This window comes from Gadus morhua, chromosome 20 (genome assembly GCF_902167405.1).
Source record: "Gadus morhua chromosome 20, gadMor3.0, whole genome shotgun sequence".
NCBI lineage: Eukaryota > Metazoa > Chordata > Actinopteri > Gadiformes > Gadidae > Gadus > Gadus morhua.
In genome coordinates, this window is record NC_044067.1 from 15,689,506 (window position 1) to 15,701,915 (window position 12,410).

The following is a 12,410-nucleotide window of genomic DNA, read 5'->3' on the forward strand; positions in this document are numbered from 1 at the left end:
GCAATTGTTTACAGCGTTCGCCCTGGTCCGCAATTGTTCGTTTTGCTTCTCCAATTTTCGCACCAATTCTTGTAGCTTTATCACTTCGAGCTCCGCGTTCGCTATTTTACTGTTCCCGTTCACGTCGGCCATCATCTGGGGGTTCAACACTTCTGCTTCCATGAGGAAAACACATTGATAATGACAAATTAAAACCCCGGCCTATACGCGTGGATGGTAGAGGGTCCTGGTTCTCAGTTCAATGACAAGTGTCCAGATCTCCCCTCTGGTTGTAGGCACTACACGTTCCGATTTGAGCACAAGAGCCGTGTGGCTCGGCCCCCTCCAGAGATGCTGCGCGGCGCGAGACAGACGGCTGGAGGACCGCGGTCCAACCAGGAGAAAGCATCCATGCTGCCTCCACCTGATTGGTCGACTTCAAGCACTTAAAATCACATCACACCACCACAAATGTGGAATTATGTTAAACTTTACAGGGAAATAAACCCACATCAAAGACGGTTCCTTCTTTAGATTTCAGAAATTTATTGATTAACGTTTTCGATTTAATTATATTGTTTGGTAATATATTGTGTTGTGTTATTGTTTGTTCCGCTTTATTCCATTCATGTGCAGTAGTACATTGACAGTGTAATTCATTGTTGTTGGATTAACTAGGTAAATTAACAACCCCAGAATTAACTATTTCAGTATCATTATCTAGGCTGCTCATTTAGAAGATGCTTAAATCCAAATCGACTTCACAGTCAATTTAGATCACAAGGATCAAACAAGGCATCTGGCTCAAGAATTATCAAATAGTATCACATTTTCATGCGTATTTTTTCATTCAATTCAATGCATTCAAATATTTACAGACCAAAAGGCGTTGCGTATTTATATGTATTTTATTGATATTCAATATTAAGGTTAATACCTTTATTGCACGTACTAATAAGCCCCCGGCCCAAAAAAAGTAGATTAATACACAGATACAAACAAAAACAGGTAGTGATGTCATTCAAGACCAGTTTGTCTTTAAAAAGATAAAATAATGAGTCAAACCCTCATCATAACTGCTGATAGACAATGTATACACTTTTAATCTTTTAATAGCACCCAACCTTTTGACTATAACATGTCTATGTGTCACATCCATATGTATAAGAAAACCCATTTCACCCTTGAGCATACAGTACCTAAACTGAAGTTACATCGTTAGCCTATTATCTATGGAAGGTCTTCACAGAAGGTCTGATGGTCAACGCCGCCATTTTTCTGCAAGAAAGCAAAAGTTATTTAATTATTCCAGTTGATTGATTTGAATTGTTCTTATTTAATGTGTGGAATGCTATAGCACGGAGACTTTCCTGATCAAGTGACCTCACATTCTGTTGTGAAACAGAATGTGAGGATTCTATTGTGAAACAGAATGTGAGGAGGATGGTCTCAAAAGGCTAGTGGAAAGCTACACTATTTAATAATAAAACGGGGTCCACATTTCCCTAAAGATGACATTGTCCCGTGTGAGTGTTGTTGTTTACCTCTGGTGACCTCGAAGCATCGGTCACAGTGCACGGTGCGCCTGTAGATCCAGAGGCTGTCCCCGGCCTTCAGGTTTCCCAGGTTGTTGCTGCACACCTCACACTGGTGGAGCACACGTTGCGTTAGACAGGAGCTCTATGGTCAGCATGGACTCAAGGCCACTCATTGGCTGATAGATACTTTTGGATGGAACACTTGTATGGTGATGGACGGTTACAGTTGTACATTTGTTTATTTGTCCACTTCTTTGAACATTTTTTAAATTTACAACAATTTTATAAGCACATCAGCCTCACCAACCCCTGTATGTCTTAACACATCGACAATAAAGAGTTACGTTTCTTTGAGTCTGTGAGTTTTAAAATGCAGGTCTTAGCAGGTTTTTAGTATGTAAATGCCGCCTTGTGTTGTTCTCTACCTTGAAGCAGGATGCGTGACAGTTGATCTTCATGTCATCGAGGACCATCTTAGCCTCAGTGTTGAAGGGCTTTCGGCAGTAGGAGCACAGATCCTTCTCCATCACGGTTCTGCATAGTTCAGGAGTCATGGAACAAAACAAGAAGAGACGATCAGCATTGTAAATAGTGTGTGCCAATAACAGTTTGACAAACTGTGTGTGTGTGCGTGTATGTGTTAGTGTGCGTGTGTGTGCACACCTCTCAGAAGCTGAATACAAAGTCTGGATGTTGGATTTAGAAGAGAAGGAGTCCCCATCCAAGTAGTCATCCATCCTTAAGTGTTAAACAAAACATGATTAAACCGATTAGCTTACCTTCATACCGTAGTTTTATATTGTAGTTTTTTCATATTGAAGTAAGTTCATGATGTGGTACGAATAGTAGGGACCAAATCTCTAATAATATGCTGAATCTATCATAGCTGTGTTATTCCATACCTGCTGTCCTTGTATGTTGTGGAGGTGGTGGTGTAGACTGAGGGGCTGTTGATAGTGGTGTACTCATAACTAGGAAGTAACCAAACATGGTATGAGATTATCAGAAATTAAAACATACAGTATATTAAAATAATACATGTAAATCTATTCAGCAATTTCATGACATAACGCGAAATAATCAAAACTCCTGTCAATGCCACATTGTATAGTATTCATGATTATTTGATATCAATATAGTTATTAATAATATACAATTGTAATATATAATGCTATTATTATGAACACCATTATTAGAATAAAGACTATACCTGGAGTCTGGTCCACTGCTGGAGTACGTCCTGCTGGTGCTGTTGTATTTATCACTGTGTAGAGAGACAGAATGGACATTTATAACATATCCATATATCTCTCTCTCTCTCTCTCTCTCTCTCTCTCTCTCTCTCTCTCTCTCTCTCTCTCTCTCTCTCTCTCTCTCTCTCTCTCTCTCTCTCTCTCTCTCTCTCTCTCTCTCTCTCTCTCTCTCTCTCTCTCTCTCTCTCTCTCTCTCTCTCTCTCTCTCTCTCTCTCTCTCTCATATTATTATCTTATGATAATAATCATTGTGAATATTATAAATATGATTATTATTATTTGTATTGATATATAAACTGTTATATATAATATATATAATTAACATTTATATAATATTAATAATTATGACTATGAATATGAATATACCTGTCTAGTCCGCTGCTGGAGTAGGTCCTGCTGGTGCTGCTGTATTTGTCACTGTGAGGGAGAAAGAATTGAAATGTATAACATATCCATTTATTTAATGTCTCTCTCTCTCCCTCCCTCCCTCCCTCCCTCCCTCTCTCCCTCCCTCCCTCCCTCCCTCTCTCCCTCTCCCCCTCTCTCTCTTTCTCTCTCTCTCTCTCTCTCTCAATGTCTCCCTCACACTCTTTCTCACTCGCTCAATTTCTCTGTCACTCACATTATACTTATTATATTGTTATATCATTATGAATATTAAAAATATTATTATTTATAATATTATAAATATTATTATTTATAATATTTACATCAATATATACGGTTATAATATTTATATAATATTAATAATTATGACTATGAATATACCTGTCTAGTCCGCTGCTGGAGTAGGTCCTGCTGGTGCTGCTGTATTTATCACTGTGAGGAGAAAGAATTAAAATGTATAACATAGCCATATATTTAAACATCTCTCTCTCTCTCTCTCTCTCTCTCTCTCTCTCTCTCTCTCTCTCTCTCTCTCTCTCTCTCTCTCTCTCTCTCTCTCTCTCTCTCTCTCTCTCTCTCTCTCTCTCTCTCTCTCTCTCTCTCTCTCTCTCTCTCTCACACTCTTTCTCACTCGCTCAATTTCTCTCTCACTCACATTATACTTATTATATTGCTATATCATTATGAATATTATAAATATAATTATTTATAACATTAATCAATCAATCAATATATACGGTTATAATATTGAGATAACATTAATGGCTATGAACATACCTGGAGTCTAATCCGCTGCTGGAGTAGGTCCTGGTGGTGCTGCTGTATTTATCACTGTGAGGAGAAAGAATTAAAATGCATAACATATCTAAACATGTTCCCCTCCCTCTTTCAATCTCTCTCCCTCCCTCATTATCCCTCTCCCTCTCAATATCTCTCTCTCTCTTACAGTATTATTACTATTTTATTGGTAAATGATTCATATGATTAATATGAATATATGATTGTATTATATATAATATTAATATTAATGGCTATGATCATACCTGGGGTCTAGTCCGCTGCTGGAGTAGGTCCGGCTGGTGCTGCTGTATTTGTCACTGTGAGGAGAGACAGAGTTGAAGTTTAGAACATATATTTAACCATGCCAGGATAACCTACTCCAGCAGAGACGCAACAATATATTTAAACAAGTCTCTTTCTATTTGACTCTCTCGCACTCTCCGTTTGGATGATGTTGGTCAAAAGGGCTTCTGCTTCATTTAAATATAGTATAATAATTATCATCAAATAATAATGATTATGCCTCTCATTATTAAAATATATATATATCATCAGGTACGCCATCAATGTATCTGATGACGCTCTGTACAAATGGGCTTATATCCTCATGATGATCGTATATATTCTAAGTTATGTATGCATTGAAGATGGCCGATAAGCTGTCTGCTTCACCTTTTATTGTTAGTATCATTATTTTTAGTATTATTACTTTTATATTATCATCATGTTATTCATTATTGGCTGATAATGATTAACATGAATAACATGAATATTCATACCTGAAGTCTGGCTCGCTGTTGCTGACAGTCGGGCTGTAGCTGCTGTATTTGTCACTATTACGGAGAGAGAGAGTGAATCAACATATATTAAAACATATCAAAATATGTTTACTGAATTCTATATATGTAACTATATAGTCAAGTCAAGTCAACTTTATTTATATAGCATATTTAAAAAACAACATGGTTGACCCAAAGTGCTTAACAAACAAACAAAACAATGACAATAGTACAACAACAATAATAATGTACCATGGACACATCAGAGGGGATAAAGGAAAAGGATAATAGTCTTAAAGTTGGACTTAAAGCAGTCAATGGTGGGAGAGGACTTCAGTTTGGTTGATGTTGATAGAAAGGGCGTCTGCTTCGTTTAAATATAGTATAGTAATCATAATCAGGAGCGTACCTGAGGGAGCTCTCCACAGTTTTCACTTCTCTCCTTGTGATACTTGTAGTGCTGTTGATATAATTAAAGTGAGGTGAGCTGATCGTGCTTATACTGATTTCTCTGTGTGTTTTACTGGTTTGAAGAGGCTGGCAGTGGAAGAGGAGTCATATCCCCCCGATACTCATACACTATTCAAGACGCTTTATATGTCTTTGAAGCTCTGTGTAAGGGCCATGAATAATTGTCATTATTGTCATTATGATGAAGTAGGTACACATGGGGTTCGCCTCACCTGCTAGACGGAGAGAGGCCAGTGATGGACTTGGGCAGCAGGGTGTCATACAACTGGTCCTCACTGCTGGAAAATCAAACATACGTATGGTCATTGTCCACAATACTACTTTGCTACAAGGGGGCTCCACATGATGACAAAAACACACTTTGAGATCTGAGGATCAAAACAACTGGACAATTCTACACATTTTAATATGATGACTATGCCAGTTTATTCTTAGATCGGGGGTGTTCCCCTTCAAAATAATAACTGCATATTTCATTTGAAAATATTTTTTTTGCATTTAGTCTACACTACATTGTAATGAATATAGTAATTGTAAGCGGAGCGAACTGCATTGGAAAGAAAATGTGTTTTTCTATCAGGAGGAGCTCAGGTTTCTTTGAGGGGAGCACAGACTTCCTGTCTCCCCCACAAAGAGTATTCAGTATTCAGCAGCTATTACAGGAAACACAGCTAATGCTAGCATGTAGCCTATATGATGCATTGATTGTCTTACGAGGAGTAGCTCTTTGTTGTTGGGGTAGCAGGAAAAACTTCTCTGAAAAAAGGAAATCCATGAAAGTTATTGATTAGTCAATAGCTTTATGTCAGGATGATGCTTTTTTGCATGTCATCTTTAATTTCTGAACTCACTCATTGAGGCTTTCCACTTTCACAACAGAGGTTGTGGTTACAGTGGTGCTGCAAATCAAGAAATGTGAATGTCAGTAGAGGTTCAGAATATATATATGTATATATATACAGTATATATAGATGGATGGATGGATCAAAATATGGGACTAGATAGACAGTCAGACAGATAGATTGCTTCACCTCACAGAGGAGTTGGGGTCAGACTTGATTGAAGGTATTAGGCTGTCAAACAGTTTGTCCTCGGCACTATAAGGTTTTTCAGAATAGTTAGTCATCAATAATTTGTTGTCGTATTTCTCTCTCCAAACAGAATGTTCTTTTGTTTTCAGCAAACATCAGACACACTCACCTTGAGGAAGTCCTTGTTTTGGTCGTACTATAGGTATTCCTGAAGAGGGAAGGAAAGGAAAACACTTTCTTTAGCCTAGCGACTAAGGGACCTCACAATGAACAGATTTCACATTTTTCGTCCCCATTCCAACAGTTTTAAATCAATCTTACCCCTCGGTGCCAGATTTGACTGCCCCAGGCTTGCTATAATGAAGAAATACACCAGAATTAAAATCATGTGTTTGCATGAAATATGTCATAAAAGTAATATGATTGATACGCAGTTCATGAGGGGTGATCCAACCTACCTTTTAAAGGTTAGGGTGTCAAGGTACGGGTCTTCAGCCCTGTAAAATAACAATAAAGGATTAATATATGAATACAGAGATATGAATATATATGTTATCCTATACAGACACATATTCATATCAACTACATGACCTGAAATATAGTTTGAGATATGAAGGTAGGATTGCATATGTAATTCTAGACAGAGCTACATTCATATCAGACCTGAAATATAGTTTGAGATATGAAAGTAGGCCTAAATGTTAATCTCCAATCTAAATTCATATTTTAAAGGATGGTATGCATCTTACCCTTTAATGCTGGTTATTGTCGTCTCAGTCACCTTGGTGGACGACGGCGACAAGGGAGAGTATGGGGCCCTGTGATAGTAGATAAATATATTGTTATGAGATAAGATTTAATAAGATGTGTAATTCAGAAATCCTAGAGGGCAAATTAAGGCTTATGAGCAGCACACATCAGCACAAATACAAAAACATACAAATATGATATATATATATCCAAAAAATATGAATTTGAAATATGAATTGATCAATAATTAAACGATAGTATTATATATATATATTTATATATTTATTGATATATATATATATATATTGGTACTTCAAATGCAGTCGTCGCAATGTGCTTCTTACCCCTTGAGTGAGCTCTTGCCATCAGAGAAGACACGATCGGTGAAAGTCCCGGACCTGTGGGCAGGATCAATGAGTGAATTGGTGTTCCTTCTGTACTGTAATACAATGAAGATGGAGGTATAAAGCAGTGTAATGTGAGCTGTTCACTCTACCTGGTGGATGTAGTAGTGGTTGTCTCGGTCTTCTTGCCGTTCTCACTAACGGTGGTGCTTGTAGTGCTACTATAGGCGTTAAGCAGTGGAGGAGAAACCCATTACAGCCTGAACAGACACAGGCTTCACAGTGATGTTTTAGCATTGGTTTACATGCAGCTCTGTCTTGGGTCTTACCTTGTCTTAGGACTTTCTGTGAGGCTAGAAGTGCTTGAGAGGGAGGATCTGGAGGGACATTGATAAGGACACGCTTAGTTATCCATATACAATATTCAATACATGATTCTCCAACATTGTTTTGGATATTGAACCTTGCCGAGGGCAGAGGATCTTGACAGTGTCTCACCTCGGGGTTGGCAGGGTACTGTGGTGGCAAGGACACAAAACAAATCATTCATTATCATTCATGACATATAATAAGAACGTATAACAGTGCTGCCTTCTTGGCCAGGTCATTCTTGGAAAAGAGATTTTAATCTCACATATTTTTTACCTGGTTAAATAACGGATATTGATTGATTGATTGGATAACAACGTATTATATTATGATTAATTAAGTATTTTGATGTCTTATTAGTATTTTTTAAAACACTATACCTCCTTTTGTTAGTGTTGGTCCTGTTAGTGGTCATCCTGCTGTTGGGAGACATGCAGCAGATGAAAGACATGTGTCATTAGCATACGATGTGCCATGACATTGATTTATAAATCAATACGTCTTTGAGGGGGATATCTGTGGCCCAGAAACATGCACACCCACCTTATCTTGTCCAGTTCCTCCTGACTGGAACTAAATCTGAGTAAAAAAAAACAACCCCAAACCCCCAACAAACACAGTCTTTAAACATAGCTGGGATGTTAATGGTGGTGGCTAAACTGCACCCAGCTTTATGGGTTTGTTTAGCCACTCTCCATGTTAATGATATGAGTATTATCAGTGATGATTAGTGCCAAGATCCTACCTCTTGGTTAGAGACTGAACGTAACTTGTGCCTTTGGTGTCAGTTGTGTTTTCAGGCACATTGCTGCTCGCAAAAATAAATGAAAGAAGTTAGTGAATACTCTCCATGTTAATGTTATGAGTATTTTGAGTGATGATTAGTGCCAAGATCCTACCTCTTGGTTAGAGACTGAACATAACTTGTGCCTTTGGTGTCAGTTGTCTTTTCAGGCACTTTGCTGCTCGCAAAAATAAATGAAAGAAGTTAGTGAATAGTGAAAAGTAATGTTTAAAGTAACAATTATTATTAATAACTGTATTATTAGTATTATTATCAGAAAATAAGAAGAAAATATAGTTGACATATAGTTGAGTTCACATTTTAAACCAATAATTTTGGCATAGATTAATCCAGAAATATGTTGAATTACCTGTCACTGGTCACAGTGGTAACGTGGCCCAGAATAGTCTTTCCAAAGTTAGGATCTCGACTACGGGAGGAAAAGAGAATTCATTCACATATGAATATAGGTATTCTATTCACCATTGCTGATAATATAAGCAGGTCACCTTGCTTAACGACTATGAAAGGAAGGTATGTATGTAACCCGTACTTTGAGATATGACCAGCACAGTGCTTTAGACTCTACTGATATGGATCACACCCAAAGCTTTGTCTGTGCACTTACTGCTTGTGTGTGTGTGTGTGTGTGTGTGTGTGTGTGTGTGTGTGTGTGTGTGTGTGTGCGTGCGTGCGTGCGTGCGTGCGTGCGTGTGCGCGTGCGTGCGTGTGTGTGTGCACCCTTGTGTGTATGTGTACACATATGTATGCATGGATGGCTGAATGGAGGGGTGTCTGAATGTGTGTATATGTAGTAGGTATGTATGTATGTACAGTATGTATGTAAGTAAGTAAGTATGTATGTTTGTCAGTATGTATATATGGATGTATGTATTGATGTATGTATGTGCGTATGTATGGATGGATGGATGTACAGTATGACCCACATACACAATGCATTGTGTATGTGGGACTTACTCAATGTCTTCATCCTCTTCTTCATCCTTGCGGATCCAGCTGTTGTCCTTCAGCCGGGACGTCTTCACCTGAGTACTTGAGGTGGCTGCATCAGGAATGGAAAGTTAATAGGGAATTAAGGTTTTTTTGGGGCTTGAGAAAGAGCAACATCTGGATAGGCAATATCAATTATTTAATGACTATATCATGTCATTGGTGTGCCACGACATAACGAGTGAATTACACAATACTTACAAGAAGGGATGAACTTTTTTGGGTAGGAGTAAGACATGTCGGCAGTGTCGTGTTTTTTTTCCTATCAAAGACAGAGCAAAAAAGTATTTTTCAATATTTCTGTATGTCAGCCACTAGAGGACGCTGTTGGTTCTTGTTCCAGTCGATTACGAGTGACATCAGACGGGTATCTGATATCCTCAAATGGTCCCAGACAACTGCGACCATACAATCCACTCGATCAGGTTTCTAAAAATCTCTTTATCTACCAGCGGTGTTCCCCGTCTTCCCCTGCAAGCAAGTACAAGCTAATCCACCTACAAATTCCGGCCGAGAACCCATGCCTATTAATTTCATTGTGCCAACAGAGTAATGACACAAAGAGAACTAGAATCTTGGTTGCCAGACTGAGATCCAAACCAGTTGGCCCTGATCTTGTCCATGTGGTGGTGATACACCCATCCACCACAACACACCCTCTCCGAACACACCTTTGGGCGAGGGGGATGTCAGCAACATTCCATTAGGCATTCATGATAACGATACCCTGCCTCCAACAGGCATTCTCTAGGACGAACAGTACAGTGTAAACAAAAGACAAGGAAATATTTGGGTTCAACCATGTCCAGACCAACTATTGTCAGTATCAGGCTAAGGGCCATTTTAATCGGAAATAAGCTAAATAAATGAATGCCCTTTGGTATATCCGAAGAGGTTAAAAAATAAAGTTGTCGAAGCTTATAAAGCTTCACCAGAGACATGGGTGGCTGGTGAGACCATGTTGAGACTGTTACCTATAGACAAGAGACAGCCCAAGACAATACTTTCAAAATGTTGTTAAAGTAGAAATACTTACAAATTGACATTCTGTTTTCACATTCCAGAATGTCATTTATATATATCAGATAAGATCAAATAAGATAACGTTCTGATGCAGGTTATTGTGTGGTTTCCATAAAGGTTTGGGAGAGGATAGGCAGAGTTTTCTCTGGCCTGAAAGGATGTTATTCACCACATCCTGGCAATTAATAAATTGTTGGCTTACTATAAATCGGATATGAATAGGACTACAGTACGACTCTAAAACTTTTAACGCATAACCTCTAGAGTAAAATGACAATAAGATACTTAGTATTAATAGACAATTATTACCATTACCATCTATGAATAAATTCTGCTTATTAGATGAGTGACCATATTGTTAACTTGTCATTAACACCTGCCACTCCACTATTTTACCTGTTATCCTAATTATCCCAGTTGCGTTTATTACTTCAAGAACCCATTTCCTCAAGAACATATTACACATGTCTGAAATACACCTGAAAGTCATTTGCAAAACAATTACCAGCATATACAAATACCAAACATAGAGACGACATACCTTGGGGGTTCCACAAGAGCTCTGAAGTATTGTCTCCACTCAACTATCACAAACGTATGTCGCTACTGGTGCTTTTGACCTCAAGGGAGGAGACTTCAAGGCCACCAGTGGGCGGAGCCTAACAAGGAGCATAAGTAGTGGTATGGGGAGGGATCCTCTCTCTCCCTCTCTCTGCCCTGCCCTCTGCTTCCTCAGTCCTCATTTTAATGTAGTTTGTCCCCTTTCCTTGGTGCAACATTCCTGAGCATTGGTTTATTTATGAGTGTATTCAATAGTGTCTATGTGTATGTGTGTGCACATATGTGTTTGTGTGTATTTTTCTTGTTTTGTCAAAGGGAAGTAGGTGGAATACTTATTTAATGGGAGTACTAATGCATACCTTTGCAATTGGTGAAACGAGATGACCTCAGAAACCTAATTACTATTGATACCACTGGGCCACAGAACCTGTTATACGTGAGTCATGAACAATACAATAAGTTAGTTGTAACTGAAACACATCCCTGGTGCACTGAAAACTCTCAGTACTAATAGTACTATAAACAGAGTTTAACAATGATATGATGGTGTTATCTGTTCGACTTTGAACTACTGTCTTTGTGCTGTGTCAAATTTAGGTCCGACAGGGTGTGTAGTACACATTAGAGATAACAGCTTTGCTCTTAAGCATTTTTGCAGTTAACATGTTTTTGTTCAATAACAATGTTTTTTATGCAACAAAAATCCCTATTTGGCAATGTCGATACGGAATAAATTATCGAGTTTTCCATAAATCTTGGTGTGATTAATACACAGGTTTTAGGGGAAGAAGGCACATATAAATTTAGTATGTATGAAAGTATGAAAGAGCATAGCAAGCAAGGGTGTGACAGGTAAAGAAAACAGATAAACTTGCCCCACCTAATCTGTCACAACCATGGCCGGGACACAAGAAAGGAATGCAGGTCATTTGTCTTTCCACCTTACAATGACAACCGACTTAATTGGGACTAGAGGGCAAAGGAAAGTTGAGCAGAGTAAGATAACTTAACAGCAATCATTAGGCCGAGCAGTCAGTCATCAGGGAATGCAACTGTTTAAACATTGGAACACGTGTTAAGCAACTCTGTCTCTCTTGTCTCATCAGAGCAATCACACATTGAAGAACCGAGTAAAACTGCACCATATGCAAATGAATAGGCCTAATTGTAAGAAAGTCATCCCATGTCACTACAGCTTTTTAAAGAAACATCAGTTAGAATGGATCAACGTAATAAAGCTGGTAAACATAGCATTTCCTTGTATCTTAAAGTTCTAATCTTCTGCTGACAGTGCGTCATGGTATGTTGGTATGTAATATACATCTCACTGGATGGCGCCAGTGCTATCAC

The 12,410-nt window shown here is 38.4% G+C and overlaps 2 protein-coding genes across 12 annotated transcripts in view; both read right to left on the reverse strand.

The window, feature by feature from the left end:
• Nucleotides 1-333, reverse strand: part of slain1a (SLAIN motif family, member 1a) — an 11,753-nt gene extending 11,420 nt beyond the window's left edge. For both annotated transcript variants that reach the window (XM_030342878.1, XM_030342877.1), the window contains exon 1: nucleotides 1-333. This exon is cut by the window's left edge and continues 302 nt beyond it. In XM_030342878.1, the coding sequence (XP_030198738.1) occupies nucleotides 1-162 (162 nt within the window). In that variant the 5' untranslated portion in view covers nucleotides 163-333.
• Nucleotides 334-868: 535 nt separating this feature from the next.
• On the reverse strand, nucleotides 869-11,142 carry scel (sciellin). 10 transcript variants are annotated; one of them, XM_030344198.1, is made up of 32 exons: nucleotides 11,041-11,142; nucleotides 9,678-9,738; nucleotides 9,444-9,528; nucleotides 8,836-8,895; nucleotides 8,581-8,643; nucleotides 8,427-8,489; nucleotides 8,225-8,260; nucleotides 8,062-8,097; nucleotides 7,811-7,828; nucleotides 7,642-7,689; nucleotides 7,465-7,533; nucleotides 7,313-7,366; nucleotides 6,968-7,036; nucleotides 6,677-6,715; nucleotides 6,540-6,572; nucleotides 6,388-6,426; nucleotides 6,219-6,284; nucleotides 6,039-6,086; nucleotides 5,902-5,943; nucleotides 5,400-5,465; nucleotides 5,126-5,176; nucleotides 4,717-4,770; nucleotides 4,201-4,254; nucleotides 3,935-3,988; nucleotides 3,539-3,589; nucleotides 3,137-3,187; nucleotides 2,728-2,781; nucleotides 2,420-2,488; nucleotides 2,181-2,255; nucleotides 1,943-2,051; nucleotides 1,524-1,626; nucleotides 869-1,257 (listed from the first exon to the last, which is right to left on the reverse strand). In XM_030344198.1, the coding sequence occupies exons 2-32, from the start codon at nucleotides 9,712-9,714 to the stop codon at nucleotides 1,241-1,243; spliced, it is 1,713 nt and encodes a 570-aa protein (XP_030200058.1). In that variant the 5' UTR covers nucleotides 9,715-9,738; nucleotides 11,041-11,142; the 3' UTR covers nucleotides 869-1,240. The 10 variants fall into 10 exon arrangements, with proteins under 10 accessions (XP_030200058.1, XP_030200057.1, XP_030200056.1 ...); XM_030344197.1 differs by having other exon boundaries at nucleotides 5,400-5,462; nucleotides 8,062-8,100; XM_030344196.1 differs by having other exon boundaries at nucleotides 8,062-8,100.
• Nucleotides 11,143-12,410: the final 1,268 nt, after the last annotated feature.